General features: G+C 38.5%; 1 protein-coding gene across 4 annotated transcripts in view; it reads left to right on the forward strand.

Annotated features, from left to right (window-relative positions):
- The window catches only part of MYO5A (myosin VA), a 222,489-nt gene that overhangs the window by 188,071 nt on the left and 12,684 nt on the right, over window positions 1–21,734 (forward strand). The window contains exons 29-35 of one of the 4 annotated variants that reach the window (XM_074394231.1): window positions 280–380; window positions 3,410–3,490; window positions 6,193–6,391; window positions 9,003–9,077; window positions 10,344–10,437; window positions 16,561–16,707; window positions 18,949–19,103. In XM_074394231.1, coding sequence (XP_074250332.1) covers window positions 280–380; window positions 3,410–3,490; window positions 6,193–6,391; window positions 9,003–9,077; window positions 10,344–10,437; window positions 16,561–16,707; window positions 18,949–19,103 — 852 coding nt within the window. The remainder of the gene's footprint in view (window positions 1–279; window positions 381–3,409; window positions 3,491–6,192; window positions 6,392–9,002; window positions 9,078–10,343; window positions 10,438–16,560; window positions 16,708–18,948; window positions 19,104–21,734) is intronic. The other 3 variants (XM_074394232.1, XM_074394233.1, XM_010352393.3) reach the window with 3 other exon arrangements.

A 21,734-nucleotide genomic window follows, 5' to 3' on the forward strand; every position in this document is an offset into this window, starting at 1 on the left:
AGTGATTTTATTTACAGGGCTGTGGCACTATATAATCTTCCTACCTTTGTAGGAGAGTGCTAGTGTTTCTCAGAAGAAAAACTGAAGGTACATCTTTTCCTTAGCTACCTTGGCCAAACTCCCCTCTGCAGTTACATGAGGTTGGGGCTGATGCTTTGGTGGGTCACAGGTGTGGTGGAGCACATAAACCCCCCTGTCATTACACCAAATATGTGTGTTATATGTCTAAAGCTTTTTTAGTCTAATCTTAATGCGTAAACATGTTATTTCCCCTTTCAGAATACAATGACAGATTCCACAATACTTTTAGAAGATGTACAAAAGATGAAAGATAAAGGTGAAATAGCACAAGCATACATTGGTTTGAAAGAAACAAACAGGTAAGTTGATCCTTCTTTTATTCATTTTGGTTTAATTACATTGATCATTAACCTTCAAGCTAGCCTCTTATACAGTAAGTGTTTAAACATTCCTTTATATTAGACATTAACTGGCTTTCAAAGGGAATCCAAGGTTTCCAGTGTATTTCTAGTTAAGATCCTCACTTATAATATAAGGTAGTAGTGTTGACAAAAGGTGTCAGGGAAAATGTTCTTCCTGTTAAAGGAAGATTTTTTAAATATTTAATGTTTTAACTTTAAGGGGCTACCTTGAGAAGAAAACCACCTGCTCAGGTCATACCATCTTAGGTTGCCACTTTCGTTTGTTATTCAGGATTGTTATTTGTGAAGGTTTGTAGGGGCAATTGCAGTTTTCAATAGTTGAAACTTAGAGTGAAGAGATGTGATGAGGTACCAGAAATCGCTCAGTGTTGGCCATGTAACTTGAAAAGGGCACCATGACTTCTAGAATAGAAGAATGAAAGCTTATATCTGGAATTCCCCTTGGCCTTACTACCACCCTCCTAATCAGGAAAGCCTTAGTCTATTGGTCTAGGTCTCTTGATGGAGTTTCAGGATTGGTAAACATAAATACTTTATAAACCAAAGAATATTGCCATGTAAAAAGTAAGATGCAGTCGGTCCTCAATATCCAAGGGTTACATATTTGTGGAGTCAACCGATGGAGGATTGAAAATACTTAAAAAATTTTTATTCTTCTTCTTATTATTTTTGAAATGGAGTTTCACTCTTTTGCCCAGGCTGGAGTGAAGTAGTGCAATCTCAGCTTGCTCTAACCTCCAACTCCAGGTTCAAGCAATTCTGTTTCAGCCTCCCAAGTAGCTGGGATTATAGGCATCTGCCACCACGCCCGACTAATCTTTGTTTTTTTTTTTTAGTAGAGATGGGGTTTCGCCACATTGGCCAGGCTGGTCTCGAACTCCAGACCTCAGGTGTTCCACCTGCCTTGGCCTCCCAAAGTGCTAGGATTACAGGTGTGAGCCACTGTGCCTGGCTAACAACTATTTTCAGAGTATTTACATTGTTTTAGGTGTTATAAGTAATCTAGAGATGATATAAAGTATACGGATGATATGCATGGTTATATGTAAATAATATGCCATTTTATATAAGGGACTTGAGCATCTGTGGATCTTGCTATCCAAGGGAAGACCTGGAACCCAACCGATATTGAAGGATGACTGTACTTCTTATCTTCTTTTATGGACAAGGGTGGAGAATGCTTACAAAAGTATTTGGTTAAACTTTAATTTATCAGTGTAAATTATAAGCATATGTTATATCTAAGAATGTGTTAATATAGAAAGAACTATATTGTATCACACTGTTATTTCATCTGCTTAGCTATTCAATCACCAGTGTGCCTGCTTCATGCCAGGCCCTGTGCCACATACTGGGAATACAGTAATAAGCAAGATAAATGTGATTCCTACTCTCACCGACATTATAGGCTGCTGGGGAGACAGCTGAGAGGGTTTGGACCTTATTCCAAAGATAATGGAATCCTCTGAAAGGTGTTAAGTAGGAGAATAGTGTGATGAGATTTGCTTTTTTGGAAAGCTAGCCCTGTATTCTTGTAACCCAATGATTATGGTGACTTGCGCTTGGCTGCTGGCAGTTAGGATTGACAGAAATGGGACATTTTGAAAGATACATAAGAAGATGAGGTCAGAAAACCGTACGGTTTATTGCATGTGTGGGAGAGGGACAAAGAAGCCTGAAGATGACTCTGTGGTATCTGCTCTCTTGGTTAGATGTGTTGATACCATTTTGTGATCATGGGACTGGAGTGTGGGGAAATACACGGTGAAGATGATCAGTAGATTTATACATACTGGATTTAAGGAGCCGAGAAAACATCAGAGAAAGTTATCTATTAGGCAGTTGAATATATAAATCTGTAGCCAGGAGAGATGTGTGTACTGAGATATAAATTTTGAAGTCATCAGTGTATAATAGTACAATGGAAATCATGTAAATAGATGAATTTTCTAGAGAGAGATGAACTCTCTAGATGTAAAGCAGAAGACAATGCCTGGAATTTGTGTTACGTAAACATAACGACAATATAGCAGGAATAAGAACCTGGACTCCAGAGTCAGTGCTAGGATCCACTACTTACCAGCTGTGTAACCTCTACAGGTATCTTACTACTAAGCTCCTGTGTCTTCCTCTGCAATGTGGCAAGTGACTTATGTTGGGTTACTAGGGAAACTAAATGAAATAGTGCATGTGAAAGAATGTAGAACAGCATCTGACACTGAGCATACACTCAAAAAATATTATTTTTATAGTCTAGCTAGAAAATAAATGATTACTAACATTATCATAATTACTAATTATACATATTTTAATAACATGTGCTATATCTCTAATATAATAGCAATTTTTCCAGTTCCTACAATTGATTTTTGACACAAAAAAGCTTTTAAAAATCATGTCATAAAAGCTGAGAACTTTGGACATATTCTGGTTCATGTTACTGCTATAAGAATTTTTAAAACAGTTTTTTTAACATGGGAAATTAGATTTTATTAAGCTAAAAATGTTCCTACCTAGAAGACTTAAAATTCATTTTGAAAGATACCATGAAGATTGCCACACAAAGATAGTAGCTGATGTTTTCAGTCTGTACGTTTGTCATAGTTAACCTCTAATATAATATGTGATATATTAGATCACTTTGCTAGCTGATTAAAACATGAAAAACAGAACCTCTTTTTCACCTTCCAGTCATTTCTTATTTTGCAGGAAAAGTAGTTCTATATCCTTGATTATTTTGCTTTAATTTCTACCCATTTACATGTGATGCTACTCATTTTTAAATGTTACTCATTTTTTAAAATTAACCAAAAATAATTTTTGTGGTACTGTCTTAAAGTTGTCATAATGAATAACAATCTTTCTTGTGTAATGTTGAAATACTGTGTACTGCTGTTGACCATCATCACCTCATCACCATCCTGTATCCTTTTGTGTTTTGCATTGTTGTTCCTTTTGCATGGAAGATCATCTGCTCTGGATTGCCATGAGTTGAATGAGGATGGAGAGCTGTGGCTGGTTTATGAAGGGTTAAAACAAGCCAACAGGTTATATTCATCTTCTCAAAATGGAATGTTATTAATTTGTTGTTTTTCTTACTAACAGTGGCCTCCTGACTTTCACTTCTGTATTTCTTGTGCATTGATTGTCTTCTTGGGTAAATTAATTCCAGTAATTGTGTTATATGTCCAAAGCTTTTTAGTAAAACTGAGAACATTCAGCCAAACACCTTCCTTTTTTTTTTTTTTTTTCCTCTCTATTTTATACAGTCTTGCTCTGTTACCTAGGCTAGAGTGCAGTGGCATGATCTCAGCTGACTCCAACCTCTGCCTCCTGGGTTCAAGCAGTTTTCCTGCCTTATCCTCCTGAGTAGCTGGGACTACAGGTGTGCACCACCACGCCTGACTAATTTTTTGTATTTTTAGTAGAGATGGGGTTTCACCACGTTGGCCAGGCTGGTCTCAAACTCCTGACCTCAGGTGATCCTCCCACCTCAGCCTCTCAAAGTGCTGGGATTACAGGCGTGAGCCACCACACCTGGCTTAAACACCTTCTTTAAAAACCTTCACTACAAGATAGTATTAAAGGTAAAAATTGTTTGATAGTGAATGTAAGAGACTCTCCTTCAGACACTAAAATTTGTGAATCTTTCTCTCCAGGAGTTGAAAGAAAAACAAAATCTTTCAATTAGGGCATAAACTATTGGGTGAGAGATTAAGACTTATTACTTAGACAGTGGCTTCTCACATCCTATAGCTAGATCTACAGGATATATGTGCCTATTGCAATGTGGCTACACTCTTTTTTTTTTTTTTTTTGAATCTGTCACCCAGGCTTGAGTGCAGTAGCATGATCATGACTTAATTAGCCTTCTCCTCCTGGGCTCAAACGATCCTCCTGCCTTAGTTTCCCAAGTAAGTGGGACCACAGGCATGTGCCACCACACTTAGCTAATTTTTTGATTTTTTGTAGACAGGGTCTCACCTCGTTACCCAGGCTGGTACCAAACTCCTGGGCTCGAACAGTCCTGCCTTGGCCTCCCAAAGTATTGGGATTACAGGCATGGGGCACTGTATCCAGCCTACATTCTTATATATTATTATCATGCTGTCTAAACGCAAGATGAAATGCATGATTTGGCACTCTGTGTGGGTATTATGAAATTCAAATTTGTGAAACAGCAAATCAGGAGAGTTTCCTGCATTCCTGTAGCTCAGAATAATTATCCAAACGCAACACGTTAAATATGTTCACGGGAGAGAAAATAAAATTGAAACAGCAGCACCTTTCTAAACAGACATTCATCTGCTCTAGTGATATTTGTCTTTAAAATCTCATTAAAATTCAATTTTAGTGATTAAATTTTAAAAATACTCAAAATGTTTCTTCAAGGGGCTTCTGCTTATTCTGCTTTGTTTGGTCTTATCTTTAACTCTTGTCATTAATTTTGGTGTGTTGCTGGTGCAGATCTTTTTGAAATTTTTTAATCACTAAAATATTTTTAGTCCACTGTTAACAGTTTGCTTACAATGTTATCCGTAAGTTTTACCCAGAAGTTGGCAACCAAGGGTCTGGAATAAAAGAATGTCCTTTCTTTCTTCACATTATTTTAGTTCTTAAGCATAACTTTGCATTTGGAAAAAGAGTGACTGTAGCAACAGGGGTACATGGCAAAGGGAGGATGCTCAGAGTCTGGTGTTGTCACTTCCAATGCCTGGTCTGTTCTGCGGGTACAGCTGGCTGTATGTTTGCTTGGAGAAGGAGTAATTGCTTTGTTGGTCCTATTAATATTTGTGTTCTAAAACCACATCTTGTTAGGATTCTGTTTCTGATATGTAAGTTTATGAGGAGAAAGAAGATGACAGATCTAAAATATATGTAGGAAATTTCAGAACTAATCGTATGGATTTGGGTAAATACGTAGATAAGCCTTCTTTCAGAATAGGAGTAGAATATAAAAATGGGACCCTGGTCCCACCCTCTGCCTGGAATTAGTAACTCTGTAGTTCTGATTCACATTTAGTTAGATTGGAAGTTTGTAATGTTGCCCTTTACAGTGCAGTTATTTTGTGGCAAAGTTGTACTACATTTGCCAATTTAAATGCTTATTTATAAATGCAAGGCAGATTAAAGCTGTATCTTTCAATTGATTTTTTTTGTTTGTTTTGCATCCTCATTTTTCTATTAACCTTTTTTTATTTTTATTTTTTGAAATGGAGTTTCACTCTTCTTACCCAGGCTGGAGTGCAATGGTGCAATCTTGGCTCACTGCAACCTCCCCTTCCTGGGTTCAAGCAATTCTCCTGCCTTAGCCTCCTGAGTAGCTGGGATTACAGCCACCACACCCAGCTAATTTTTTGTATTTTTAGCAGAGACAGGGTTTCACCATGTTAGCCAGGCTGGTCTTGAACTGCTGACCTCAGGTGATCCGCCCGTCCAATGTGCTGGGATTACAGGCGTGAGCCCCCCGACACCTGGCCTCCTATGAACCTTTCAAAAGAATTAAAACTCTCCTGTTTCTTAGGGCTTCTTAGAACTTTATATAATGCAGGAAGACACAAATGTGAGAGCATCCGTTTCTATTTCTGCTGCTTGTTTTAGTTTCTTGACTTTAATCAAGTCAGAAGATACACAGATGCTAAAGAGTATCTGCTTTTCCTACTCTCGCAAGTGAGCACGATGCCTTACACCCATTAGGCAGGGACTCGGGGTGTCATCCCCCCTTCCTACCCATGTGTTCTCTCCTCAGGCTCCTGGAATCCCAGCTCCAGTCACAGAAGAGGAGCCATGAGAATGAGGCCGAGGCCCTCCGTGGGGAGATCCAGAGCCTGAAGGAGGAGAACAACCGACAGCAGCAGCTGCTGGCCCAGAACCTGCAGCTGCCCCCAGAGGCCCGCATTGAAGCCAGCCTGCAGCACGAGATCACAAGGTTGACCAACGAAAACCTGGTAAGGAGAGCTGCTGGGCCCACGTGCTCCTTAGTCTTACCCTGCCCAGCAGCCTAGTTTTTTTTTTTTGATCAAACACAGCTTTTCCTTGCTGGGAAAAACTCACCACTCTGTACTTGTTACTCTTCTTACTCCAGCAGAGACAGAGTAAGGAAAATACAAATACGTTGATGGAAAGGAAAAAGGCAGGTGCACAGGTTCTATTTCTCACAGAGGGCTGAATGCTCTTAGACCTGTCCTGGAGACAGAGGGCCACCTGGCTGCAGGCTGGGTTTTTGATGGCCTCAAGGTTCAGGTCATCTGCTTCCTCCACCTCAGCTGCAGATCCCCTGCCATCCTAGCAGGTTTACTGTGTGATTGTCACAACTGAGACTGGGGACAGGCTTCCTTTACCTTTGGTCCCCAAGCAGCCACTGAGGCCATCCCAGGCTCCATCTCTAGCAGACAAGTAGGTTTAGAGTTGAAGTTGAGAAAGGTGATTGGCAAAACCAAGCAGGGGTTTTTGGTTGATGTTGGATGGAGCTCCCAGGTCAGGGAGGTGTCTGTTAGTATTCAGATTTACATATTTTCTGTTCTTTTCAACAGAACTTGTGCAATAAATGAGGAAATTATTTTCCTTGTGAGAGTCTAAACCCTGGCATGGAGTCCCAAGTTTTTTCTTTTTCTTTTTTCTTGTTCTTTTTCTTTTTGCCAAAAATATTTTCTAAGATACTTCTTTTTCAGTCACATAATAACTTTTATTACAGTTTTACAGTTTTTTTTGACAAATATATTTACCATATTAAAAATCCTTGAAAAGTTGTAATTTCACATTTCTGTATAAAGTCCATATTGTAGTGTCAGCCCAATTTTGGGAAAAGGTGGTGATTTGTGTCTTTTTAAATTAACATTTTTGATGACCTATAATAAAACAGTATGAATTTTCTCTGAAGATTTAACAATCTGAATTATCCCTCTATTACTACATTAGTGATAATTTAGATTACAAATAGTTTTCTAGTGTCATTTGTTCAACTATCTTTTTTATGAATTAGAAGCAAAACACAAAGGTATTCCTTTCACAGTCTGTCTGTATACAGCTCCATTGTGGGAATGAGGGAGGAGGGTGAGGGCAGTATGTGGGCTCTTTCCAAAGTGACTGAAATCACACTAATTTGTGGGGAAATTTTTCTGAATCATAAAGTATTTCTGAGTGTCATTTTACTACTCTCAAGTATATTGTTGCTTAAATTAAACTAACAATGCTTTGATGACTAAGTATTGCTAAATATACTAAATAATGTAATGAGTTGATTGATCAGCATACAAATTCTGTGCTTTAAATTACTGTTTTAAATGCAAGATGAAATAAAGATGCTTCTGGGTGGCAGATTTCCAGGGTTTTTTCACTAAGTTGGTCGGACATTTCCCTTGCAACCTTGTGTGCACTATTAATTTTTTTGGCAATTTTTCATAGCTAATAGAAAAAATAGGCTAAGCCCCTATATTCTAAGCTAATAGAGTCCAGTTAATGAGTTTGAGTTTGGGGAAAACCCTTTGTAGGTCAGCTGCTTCTCCTGCCATTATACTGACTACTAACTCTGGAGGATGGATTCAAACATAAGTACAGGAAATGATGCATGTTTTCAAAATCATTGTTTTCTCAATCTTGATTATGCATTCCTTTTTTTTTTTTTTTTTTTTGTTGTTGTTGTTGAGATGGAGTTTCGCTCTTGTTACCCAGGCTGGAGTGCAATGGCGTGATCTCGGCTCACCGCAACCTCTGCCTCCTGGGTTCAGGCAATTCTCCTGCCTCAGCCTCCTGAGTAGCTGGGATTACAGGCACGTGCCACTATGCCCAGCTAATTTTTTGTATTTTTAGTAGAGACGAGGTTTCACCGTGTTGACCAGGATGATCTCGATCTCTTGACCTTGGGATCCACCCGCCTCGGCCTCCCAAAGTGCTGGGATTACAGGCTTGAGCCACCGCGCCCGGCCTGATTATGCATTTCTATAAGAAACACTTGAGCAGGAGATTAAAGCCCAACAGGAGACCTGGGCTTAGTGTTCTTGAAACTCTACCTTGCCCACCTACCTAACACCTACACCAACACAAAAATGATTTTTCTGCCTCCTTTTGTGAACAGGCTTCACAGGCCTCCCCCATGCTGTCTTTCAGCGAAGGAAGATGCACAGCTTCCCACCAGCCTTTCCAACTTCATGAGCTAACATTGCCATTATTCTCACTTTCATTATATTTGCCTCCCCTATTCTTGCCACTGCTGCTGGCAGAAAAAAAAAAAAAAAATGTGCAGCAACTTGTGAGCATCATGCGTGGGGTAGGCTGGTTGGAGGAGGGAAATGACAGCCTTATCTGGGCCTGCTAAGTGATGGCATTCTGGCCACAGCCTCTTTCCTCTGATCACACAAGAAACATCTATCTGTACCTATGTAATTAGGCTCATCTATACTAGAAGATAAAAGGGTAATGGAAGGTGACAAATCAGAGCCTTTCGAGTATATATAGTTTCACCATTTGTGTTTTAAAATATTTTAAAATTGATTTTGCTGAAACGTAGCATTCCTCTCAGACACAGACAAAAACAAATATCCATTGTGCCTGTTTTTTCAGTATTTTGAGGAATTATATGCAGATGACCCTAAGAAGCATCAATCATATCGGATTTCCCTTTACAAACGGATGATTGTATGTAAAACCATAGTGCTTTTCTGCTGTCTTCCTCGCTACTTCTAGCCCTGTATAACTGAAGAGCACACTGCTGCCTGCCCACTCCCAGGAAGTCTCTTCAAAAACTTTCACGAAACCTGTTTCTCCCCACAGCTGTCTTTTAGCCAGTGGTGTCACATCTATCAGTGTCCTAGTCCATTGTCACGTTTGGTTTGTTATTAACACTAGGCTTACAGTGTGATGGAAGCAAAATGTGATTTGAAGGATCACATAAACTCCAAGAAGCACAGCTTAACACTTTGAAGATATAGCAACTATTCCCTTGAATGGTTGGTCTGGTATCTAAATCTACTCCTGTCTAAACTGGAGAATGAATATTTGTATTTGGAATGCCTTTCTTCTCCATAACCTGAATCACAAACCACACATATCACTGACTCATAGCCCTTCTAAGCTCTTTCTGAACCTACTGTTGTCTACTTTATTTTTGATTGTTGCATTTTTAACCATGCGTCTCATTTGAGTAGATTCCTTATTAAATAGCCAAAAATCATGGACTTTTCCTACCTTCCTCCTTAAGTGTACTGCTTCTGTTTTCTCTTTTTGCATAAAGCATTCATAATTACCCCTTTCTTCTGTATAAGCAAAATTATATCACCTGCAAGATTTTATAGATGCCTTATGCCACCTGCCACTTTGGTTCCTAGGTAAGCAGACCACTCTTTATCCTGTTCTTTGTGATTGTTTTTTTCAACTTACCTCTTAATTTCCAAAACTTCTGAACTTTTCTTAAGTTTCAGGGCTAATTTTAGAATCTCATAGGGTAGCTCTTATAGAGACAGTGCTTCACACATGGAAAGTGTCAGTTCCTAAGTTCAACCATTCTTAAAGCTTCCCACAAACCTTTCCATGCATTCATCAACTTTTATTTTTGCCTAGTCAGCCCTCCTTTAAAAGAAAGCATTCTCCTGGAATAACAATACATTTTACAAGTATTCAGTTGATTTTCCCACATAGAGTCTACTGGAAAGACCCTGCAGTGGGCCTGCTGTCCATCACGCTGTAAAGGATTTTACTGCATTGTATATTTTAACATTTGGCTTTTATTGTAGCTGCATTTCCCACGCCTGCCAATTTTAGCCAGGTGGTGGGTCCACCAACAATCTTTTCTGGAGCTTTTATGTAAAACTAACTGTTGTTTCTGTGATATTGTGTCTGTTTTCCCTTGATGCATTTTAGAAGGCCTGTTTCAATCTTTCTGATATATTTCTTTTTGATCTTTAGGATTTGATGGAACAACTTGAAAAACAGGATAAGACGGTCCGTAAACTGAAAAAACAACTGAAAGTATTTGCCAAAAAAATTGGTGAACTAGAAGGTATTTAAACATGTTTTTCAGACAGTTGCTGAGTTTTGATTGGAGTCTTGACCTAAAGACTAGTCTTTAGGCTATATGAGTGGGCTAATAGTGGTTTGCATGCAAATATTAGTGATAATAACAAAAAAATGACTTTTGGCAAACTAATCTCTGTTGAGTAGAAATGAGAAAAAAGGTTTCTTTCTTGATAGTAAAATTTACAGATTTTATTCTGTAAGCATCTAATGAATATCTTCTATATGCCAGACAATGTGCCAGGCAGTATAGCTCAGGGGTTTATAGTGTGGATTCTGGAGTCAAGCTTCTTGAATTCAAATCCTAGCTCTTCTACTTATTAATCATATGATATTGGGAAAGTTTCTGAACCTCTGTATCTGTCTGTTTTCCCATCTGTTAAATGAGAATGATAATAGCATCTACCCGACTTGGTTTATAAGGATTGAATGAGCTATTAGGTTGGTCCAAAGACAATTACTTTTAATGGCAAAAACCACAAATGCCTTTGCATCAACCTAATAAGTATATTACACTTAGAAGAGTTCGCGATAGATAGTAAAAATGCTTTATAGGGGGCTGGGCGCGGTGGCTCAAGCCTGTAATCCCAGCACTTTGGGAGGCCGAGGTGGGTGGATCATGAGGTCGAGAGATCGAGACCATCCTGGTCAACATGGTGAAACCCTGTCTCTACTAAAAATACAAAAAATTAGCTGGGCATGGTGGCACGTGCCTGTAATCCCAGCTACTCAGGAGGCTGAGGCAGGAGAATTGGTTGAACCCAGGAGGCGGAGGTTGCGATGAGCCAAGATCGCGCCATTGCACTCCAGCCTGGGTAACGAGCGAAACTCTGTCTCCAAAAAATAAAAATTAAAATTAAAAAAATGCTTCATAAACTTAGTTGTTAGTTATTACTATTATTCTTAGTATTGGGGATACTAGGACGAGTATGACAGAGTCTATCCTCAAAGAACTTATAGTCTAATGGAGGAAAAAAAGAGAAATAAATGAGAAAAATATGAATTATGATGATAAGTAAGATTTTAAAAACATCTCACGAAATCTATACTTGGTTATTCTTGAGAAATAACCAAATATCAGTTGTCGTTATTTATATACAAATGAATCTCATCTTTTATATTAGTATGTTTATTCGTTAAGAGTTGTAGGTACAGGGATCTAGCAGTGAACAAGACTAAAGCCAAATTCTTTTTTTTTTTGAGACAGAGTCTTGCTCTGTTGCCTAGGCTGGAGTGCAGTAGCGCAATCTCAGCTCACTGCAACCTCCACCTTCCGGGTTCGAGCGATTGTCCTGCTTCAGCCTCCTGAATAGCTGGGATTATAGGTGCACGCCATCACGCCCAGCTAATTTTTGTATTTTTGGTAGAGATGGGGTTTCACCATCTTGGCCAAGCTGGTCTCAAACTCCTGACCTTATGATCTGCCTGCTTCAGCCTCCCCAAGTGCTGGAATTACAGGTGTGAGCCACCACACCCAGCCTAAAGCCAAATTCTAAGCTTATTTCAATGTTCTCACTGCGCAAGGGATTTTGAGATACTCTTTGAAATTGCCTTCAAATTGTGTGAACTGTTAATAATTTCCTCTCATTGTCATTCTGCATTTAATTCTTTCTTGGTTCAAACAGTGAAGATTCCCCATCACTGAGGATGTTCAAAAGAATCTGTAACGATTCACTCTAAGTGTGGTTTTTATTCTGCCACTGTGCCAGGCCTTGTCATAACTGCTCCTTCTGTTTGGCCATTTTGCTTCTCCTGGTTAAGTCCTGCTCAGCCTTTGAAACCAGAGTCACAAGTCACATCCTCAAGAGCAGCTTTTCCTGATTACCCAGACAGACATTATGGTTCTGCCCTCTGTGTACCACAGTTTGGCTGACATCTTTTATGGTCTTCACTATGTCATATTTTTAGCAGTTTTTCTGTTTGAATTACTGGCTTCCATAGTAGACTCTGAGCTTCCTGAGCATAGGAAACATCTCTATTTCCCTTTGCTTTTACACCACCTAGCATAGTGTCTGACCTAGTGCACAATCATTCCATAAATGTTTGTTGAGTGATTAAGATTCAGAAATATTTAGAACATAGTAACATGGACATTTACTTTGTAAAGGATATTACTCCCTTAGATGTACAAATACTGAAATATTTCTAAACAAATATTTGTTTAGAAATCAGAAAGATTATTTTATAGTCATACTTTATATATAATCCTTTAGCACTACATGAGTCATATATTGCATTAAAACTTGAGCCTCCAAATCACACACTCACACACGCTATGTGAGTGACTATCATGGCTATCATGAAATGATAATCAGATAGCAGAGTATTTGCTTGGAAAAAAAAACACATTTTAAGTATGTTAACTAGTGAGATTATTTGTGTAATTCCTAATGATTCCTTTGCCATACTTTAGTAAAGTTTGATAAACAGAAAAGCCATTTATTATTTTCTATAATTTTTATTAGTTTTCTTTGATATGTATATTTTTTAATTGAAGAAACAGGTTAGACTATTTTAAGATATTCTTAATCTTAAGCCCTTGTCAATCAGAAATCAACCTCAGTTAAACTATCCAGACAGCTATAAAGCTATAAGTAGCATTTGAGAATAGCGATTCATAGATCAAACAAAAAAAAGACATTATAATACTTCTTAAGAAGAGTTATAGGACCAGGTGTGGTGGCTCACGCCTATGATCCCAGCACTTTGGGAGAACGAGGTAGGCAGACCACAAAGTCGGGAGATTGAGACCATCCTGGCTAACACAATGAAACTCCATCTATACTAAACAATATGAAAAGAAAAAAAGGAAGAGTGATATTTTGAATTAAGTGATACATATCTAGAAAATGAAATGAAATAGATTTATGTGACTTGGGCACTTAAGTACAGTGTCCCTGCTTCTACCCCAAATAAAGAGAATCAAGGTGACACTTTTTATCCTTGTATCTCCATGTTACACAGAAAATATAGGCATCTGCTAAAGACTAAACATTGTCTTATACTTTTCTTTAAATGTATTCCAACACACTTAAATCCTTTTGGTTCAAAATAGCACAATTCTTGCCTCTTCCGGGAACCTACATTTAATTAAGGAGACTTTTTTAAAAGCCAACAGAGACTTTTAAAAAATTGCTAGCATATATACTTTTTAGCAAAAACTACAGCTAAATGGAGAGTGTTTCAAAATTTGATCTGCTTTGCGCTATATTTTCATCCAGGGGTGACTGACTGTTCCATCTTAATTTTCATAGAATCAAGAAATTTAGACATGAAAGGATTCTAGAAATCAACTGGTTATTTCATGAGAGGAAAAAACTAAGGTCTGTAAGTGACCCACAGTCACAGCAGGTGAGATGGTAGGACTGGAACACACACCTTTTAAGGGCCACTAATTTCCTAGTTGCCTATTTATTTATTTATTTTTGAGGCGGAGTTTTGCTTTTGTCACCCAGGCAGGAATGCAATGGCACAATCTCAGCTCACCGCAACCTCTTCCTCCCCGGTTCTAGGGATTCTCCTGCCTCAGCCTCCCAAATAGCTAGGATTACAGGCAGGTGCCACCATGCCCAGCTAATGTTTTCTATTTTTAGTAGAGTTAGGGTTTCACCATGTTGGCCAGGCTAGTCTTGAACCCACCTCAAGTGATCCTCCCACCTTGGCCTCCCAAAGTGCTGAGAATACAGGCATAAGCCACTGCACCTGGCCCTCCAGCTTCTTTATAAGGTCACTAATTTCATCCATAAGGACGGAGCCCTTATGGCCTAATCACTTCCTAAAGGTCCCACCTCTTAATACTGTTGCATTGAGGATGAGTTTCCCCATGGAAGGGAATGCAAACATTCCATCTGTAGCAACCATAAAGGTCTCTTGAGTATTTGAAAACTACGGTGGTGTCCTGCCTTATCTCTTTGAGGTACCATATTTGCCTGATGCTACATAAAGGTTGACATTTAATTTTAATTAGTAGTTAATATTGCTAAATCAATCAAGGTTATGTTGAACTGACATCTATATTTTATTTGTGAGCTTTGCAAAGACTTAAGTCCCTAGGGAGAATTCAGAGGCAGAGAGAAAATTTTTAATGAGAGTATGGCAAATTTTATCTGACATTTTTATATAGCTCCAAAAATATCCTGGTTAGAGATTTTGCAAAAGGAAGGTGAAGTTTTTTTAAAAAAAAACATAAACTTTCTTAGTAAAAATATCCATTTTATTTCACAAATTCTGAGATGCACAGTGTTTCCCATGTCTTAACAGCTGTTGATGGGTTATAGTTTAGTTGGCATTTTTAAAAATTAGTGTTATATAAAATACTGTATTTTATAACTGATAGCATCATAGATTTGATAAATCAGTAGGTTTAAAATATGTTCCTTGGGTTACATGGAGTACAAATATGTGCATTTATTGATAAACCTAGTATGTTGAACTTGTTTTCACTCCAGTTTCCCTTTTTTGAAATTGTATGTGTGGCTTAAAGTTACTAGTGACACAGATGGCAGGGGTTTTATTACTTTGTTTTTTACACGCAGCAGTAGGTTTATGATCTGTAGAGGCCACTGTGTGCTGCTTCAGAGGTCCTTGTGGTGTTGTATTTAAACTGACACCAGAAATAATTTATGTAAAACCAAACAGTTTGAATCACTTCTTTTCTTGTATGGAAGAATACACTTTACAGTTAGTCCCATGGCTTTCAGACCGGATCATGCTTATGAAAAACTAGATTATGGGAGATGGCCATGGCCCTGATCTGTCCAATCACAATCTGACCACTCTTTAGATATCATAGTGTTGCTGGATGGTGGTGACTTCACCTAACCAGATTTCAGCGCTGATAGTCCCAGTGTGTGCTGCTACAGCATGAGGTGGACGGTGTGTCACCAGTCTCCGTGCCACATAAGCAAGAGCACTGGCAGGTACTGATGTTCTCTGTGATAACCTCTTCCTGCAGAACTAGCTTCTCAGAACTAACCCAGGAAATTGCCCAAAGTGACACAAGAAACACTACTGACACCTCGTGGAGTCAGCAACATTAAACTTTCTAATGTTTTTGCATCTGATCTGCATTTTGTTCGACAGCGATCTCAGAACTTAAACTTAATCTGCGCTTAAATCTCTTAACCACTCTCCCTGCCTGTAGAGAAAAGGATAAAAAACCTGGTTACTAGCGTATATCTCCACAGTGGCTGATAACTCATCTGTCTCTTTACTTTTCGTTGCATTTCCCATTCAAGTCTCAATTGTGAGATGAAATTGGAGACTTTTTTTTTTTACCTTTAGCATAATTCTTCTCTAGCTACTGCCCTAGACAATAGTGACCATCTTTAACATCTGAAAGCATTGTAAACCAGTGTTTGTACTTCATTGATTGCAACTTCATAGTAGAATTTTTAACATTCTATTTTAAAAAACAAAAAATAGCATTTAGGAAATCATACTACATAGAGATAGTTTATCTGCTCGTGATTTCTCTGGGAATGAGGGTGGCAGGAGAAAATTAGGTCTTTGCCATATGAGGCCTTTGTGAAAAATAATACATTTTGCATCAAGTGATATGAAGAAACACTCTTCTACCAGCTATCTGCAAGTGCTTTGAGCTGATTGTAATGATACATTTAAAGTAAATGTTCTTTGGCTTTTAAGGACTAAAGTCATTGAGCCAAGGGTAAGGGGGAATTGTTTCTGCTCCTGCTGCCCGTTTGTAGGATATTGATTATTCCCCCTGTGAATTAAAGTCAAAATATGTTTAACCATTTCTGATGAGTATCAGTTAACAAATATGTTAAACCACTTATTTTTTGGACATTTAATCTTATTAAAAAATAAACCTTATTTCATTAAGAAAAGGTTTTGAATCACATAAGGTTATTTGATGTTAATTTATGGTTAGGTAGGAGTGGCTTTCAGAGTAAGATGACCATATAATTTTGCCATCTGTTCGACTAATTCGAACAGAAAAAACAAACATTTTAAGAGGAGGCAATTAAGTGACAAATATGGCAAGTTTCAGTTGTTGTAGAGTGCATTCAAAATTACAGAAACTTGAAGGCCTCTCATCTTTTCTATATGGAAAACATTTTCTCCTTCTTTCTTACTTCTCATAAAGTGGGCCAGATGGAGAACATATCCCCAGGACAGATCATTGATGAACCCATTCGACCAGTCAACATTCCCAGGAAAGAAAAGGATTTCCAAGGAATGCTGGAATACAAGAAGGAGGATGAGCAAAAACTTGTTAAGAACTTGATTCTGGGCAAGTATTTTCTGCATTGGATAAAAGTTATTTCTGGCACATGGGTCAGTGGTGGGAAAAACTAGTCACTAATTTTTGAAATAGTCAACATAGGTTTCATTAGTCCTCATCACATGCCATGTATTCTAGTGCTGCAGTGGTGTCCTGACCACACCTCAGACCTACCTGCAAGGATTGCTCTAGATCAAGTCTTCTCAACCCTGGCTGCACATTAGAATCGCCTGGAAGCTTTAAACCATAGTGATGTGTTTCTCCCTCCTGCCGAGTTAAATCAAAATCTTTGCCTAGCAATGTCTAGTACTTTTTAAAAGACCCCTCAAGGCCAGCCTTGGCAACATAGCCAGACCGCATCTCTCAAAAAAAAAAAAAAAAAAAAAAAATTAGCCAGGCGTGGTGGTGCATGCCTGTAGTCCTAGATGCTCAAGAGGCTGAAGTGGGAGGATCACTTAAGTCCAGGAGTTCGAGACTACAGTGAACTGTGATTACACCACTGCACTCCAGCCTGGACTACAGAGCAAGTCTGTCTCAAATATAAAAATAAAAAACTTCTCAAGGGATTTGTGTTACCATGGTTGAGCACAACTTCTCTAGGCCATTTAGGTTCCTGAATTTCAGTGTTTCCTTAATCACCTAGAAAGGTTTGCAACTAATTGGGTCAAGGACAACAGTGTAATAATAGGGAAGAAACAAAATAAAAAGAAACAAGGAAAAGATTCTAACAAAGGAAGAAATGGACAGAACAAATGAGATGGGAGTGGAAGAAGCATTTCAGAGCAGCACACTGCCTTTAAGATTGGTTCTGAGCCTGCTGGCTTTGCAAGAAGACTTTTTAGAGGATGCTGGTGAATGACTAGATTGCACACTGTAAGTTGTGAAGCGAAAATCCTAAAAACCTCTCCTTTCAGCCTTTGCACAGCATTCCTCCTGCCAGGTGCCTGGGTGACAGCAATGTGATTGGCACTTATATCTGATTGAATGTTCCTAGGATTAAACTTAGTATTATATATAGGTGCAGAGTTGCTTAAGTTTCAACATGAATTTCATTTAGCAAAAATGTTAAGGAGTCACTGGTTTTTAAAAATAGAATTAACAGATTTATCAATTCAGCAAATGTTTAATGAACTCTTATCATGTGCCAAGCATTTTCTAGGTAATGAGCAAAGTGAAGTACCCATTCTCACAGAGTTTACATTCCAGGGGAGAAATAAAGAAAAGAAACAAATGTAGGATGTGATGGAGTAAAAAGAAGAAAGAGTGAAGGCAGGTGTACTGGTTTATGTAAAATTTTCAGGAAACACTCTTTGGTAAGGTGATCTTTGGACACACACCAAAGGAAGTAAGTGAACAAGTCATGCTAATATCTGAGGAAAGAACATTCAAGGCAGAAAAATAAGCATGTAGGCCCTGGGCAGGGAGCATCCCTGGCATGTTCAACCAACAACAAGGAGACCCATTTGACTGGGGCACAGTGAGCTGGAGGAGGGAAGGGAATATGGACTATGGTAAGGATTTTGGCTTTTATAAATGCACGAGATGAGAAGCTGCGTGGAGGATCCTCCGAGTAAAAGTAACATGATCTGACCAATATGTTCCAAAAGAATGGCTCTGACTGTTGTATGGAAAATGCACTGCTGGGGAGTGAGTGATGAATGAAGGAGGCAAGTTAGGGAGCTGTTGCAGCAGCCCAGCAGGAGATGACAGTGGCCTCCATGGGATGTCTGTAGCTGGTACATGCAGTGAGAAGTAGTTGGATTTGGACATACTTTGTAGATAGAGCCAACAGGATTTGTTGATGGATTGGATATGTGGTATGAGAAAAGAAAGGAGTCAAAAATGAGCATGAGGTTATAACCTAGGATACTGGAAGACTGGAGCTGCCACTTATTTACTAAGATGGGACAACTTCCAAAAAAATAGGTTCCATAGGGAAGCAAGAGTTAGGTTTGGTAGAGGCTTAGTTTCATGTGCCTGAGAAGAGATGTAAGAAGGCAGTTGATGGTGAGACTGGAGTTCAAGGGAAAAGTCAGCACAGGAGATACCAGTTTGGGAGTTGCCACTGTATAGACATGCCCCAAACTCTAGAATTTTTCTACTTAATGAGCTATTAAAATACCCTTTTTATATTACCTATTTACCTTGAATGATTGAATTCTTACATGACAACTGTGCTTTTGTATCTCACAATGCGTGCCTTACAAAAATTATCCGTGTTATATAAAATTATTATTTTTTCTTTTTTAGAACTCAAGCCACGTGGTGTAGCAGTCAATTTGATTCCAGGATTACCGGCATATATCCTGTTTATGTGTGTTCGACATGCTGACTACCTGAATGATGATCAGAAAGTAAGGTCGTTGCTAACATCAACAATTAACAGCATCAAAAAAGTATTGAAGGTCAGTTCGTGTTCAAAAAATTCTCGTCATGAATTGCTGAAGATGACAGAATCTGCCCTGATTGCTTTTCCTTCCTTAGACTTTAGCTAAGTTGCTTGTTATGAACACTTCCCAGTTTTTATTTACTTATCTATCTATTTTGATACAAGGTCTTGCTATGTCACTTAGGCTGGAGTGCAGTAGTGCAATCTCAGCTCACTGCAGCCCCGGTGCAATCCCAGGCTCAAGCGATACTCTCAGCTCAGCCTCTCAAGTATCTGAGACCACTGTTGTATGCCACCACACCCAGCTAATTTGTTATGTTTTGTAGAGACAGGGTCTCACTGTGTTGCCCAGGCTGATCTCCAGTTCCTATGTTCCAGTGATCCTCCACCTTCGACTTCCCAAAGTACTGAGATTACAGGCATGAGCCACTGCACCCAGCCACTTTTCAGTCTTGAGTGAAAACTTCCACTGGAGGAAACATTGTTCCTTGAACATGTCTGTCTGCCTTCTTTCAAAACAAGTTGAACAGTTCAAAATTAACTTGACTTAACTGCATTTAACTGTGCAGTATACTAAGTTTATTCATGAACAGATATAGTTTGATGTTTTACTTAGAACTAAATTAAAAATATTTAGTAGAATCCACGTATACAGGAAATGTGATACTGAAATTAAAATAGATGTTAAATAAGTTTAAGACATGGCTCATTCATATAAAAAGACATCTGATAAAACATTAAAAATTTTTCTTCCAACTTTTTCTCACCTCACCCCATAAGTTTCCCTGTTACCTAAAATGTGAGGTTCCATGTGGGAAGCAACACACAGATGCTAATCAGAGAAGAGAGACTTGGAAAAGATAGCAGTTATATAACAGAGCAGAAAGCCTACACAACTCGGTAGTCACTGAGTCACCTTGCATAATCCCCCTCTTGACTCCAGAGAAACAGTGAGCACAGGCTTAGTTTTAACTCAATGTTGCTGTGAGGGGCTCAGGTCATGTGCTTCAGGTCTTTTGCTTTCTGATTATCGAACTTAATGAGAACTTTTAGGGTAAAGATAAGTGGATAGTCAGCATGCCCAGTGGACTCTTTCAAATCCAAGACTTCTTTCATGAACTTTAAAAAAAATTGGGTAAAACATATATAACATAAAATTTACCATATTCACCATTTTCAAGTGTTCAGTTACGTGGCATTAAGTGTGTTCACACTGTTGTACAGGCATCACCACCATCCATCTCCAGAGCTTTTTCATCCTCACCATACTGAAATGCAGTACCCGTTAAATACTAACCCCATTCCACCCTTCTGTAGCCCTGGAGAGTGAACTTTTGACAGATGCTTGTTCTCTGTCAGTCCCTACCGTGCAGATACTTTCTGTCGTTAACATTCTACAGTGGTTACTAGAGCATGGAGTTTCTGAAGATTGAGCATTTAAAACTTGATGAATGTTTTCCAAACATAAATCATTTTATTTTTAGTGCGTTGATGCAGTATGCACTTAGATAAACTACAAGTTTTCGCTACTTTTTAGGCCAGTTCCTAGAGAGAAAAAAAAGTAAATCATAAAGTTTTCTTTCTGTCATCACAATTGCAAGAAGATACTTAACTGTTTTGACTATCATACCAAATCATGTAAAGATTAAAAATTAGTGGGTACTAGAACATAACACTGTTTAATACCATTTTAAATTAATGTGAATTCGTCTCACATCCCAGTTTTGAATTGTGTATTTGTCTTGCATACCTGTTTCAACTTTGGCAACTGTTTTTTTTGCCATCAGCCCTACACAGCATAACTAGCCAAAGATATGTAGAGAATCCATACGGTTTTTAGATTATGATAATTTCTGATAAAAACTGCAAAGAGCTTTGAGTTCATTTTGTTTTCTCTGTGAGATAGAGTAAGAACTAACATGGATTTATTAATTTTGATCAAATACAGCTTGTTTATTATAGAAAATATTACTTTGACAAACTCAATCTGGTAACCTCTTTGGTAAAGAGTTGGCATTCAATTTTAATATTTTTTTAATCTCCAAAAAAGTAAATGTTCTTTCATTTTGAAGTAATACAGAATATCTCATTTTCATGAGGACAGCAGACACCCTTAATGTTCAAATTATATTTGTTGAGTTATTTTGTATAAAAATGGGCTGGGTGCTGTGGCTCATGCCTGTAATCCCAGCACTTTTGAGAAGTGTAGGCAGGAAGATTGTTTGAGTCCAAATCTGACAACATTGCGAGACCCTGTCTCTATAAAAAATTTAAAAGTTAGCCAAGCATAGTGGCATGTTCATTTAGTCCCAGCTACTGGGAAAGCTGAGGTAGGAGGATCACTTGAGCCTGGGAGGTCAAAGCTGCAGTGAGCCATGATCATGCCAATGCACTCCAGCCTGGATGACAGACAGAGTGAGTCGCTGTCTCAGAGAAAAAATAAATAAATAAATAAATGGCTTAGCAAAGGCTGGAGCCCACTAATGAAAACAGATGCCAAATCATTTCTAGAATGAAGTCTTCTCCTTAGGTTTTAATCACCTTTATCTGGTAACTCTTTAGTATAGGTGCAGTTACATCCAGCTGAGGCTATTCTGAAGGTCTCTGCAGTTGGATTTGTGTAGAGCTCAGTGAAGACAGTCTAGAT

Source organism: Saimiri boliviensis, chromosome 2 (genome assembly GCF_048565385.1).
Source record: "Saimiri boliviensis isolate mSaiBol1 chromosome 2, mSaiBol1.pri, whole genome shotgun sequence".
NCBI lineage: Eukaryota > Metazoa > Chordata > Mammalia > Primates > Cebidae > Saimiri > Saimiri boliviensis.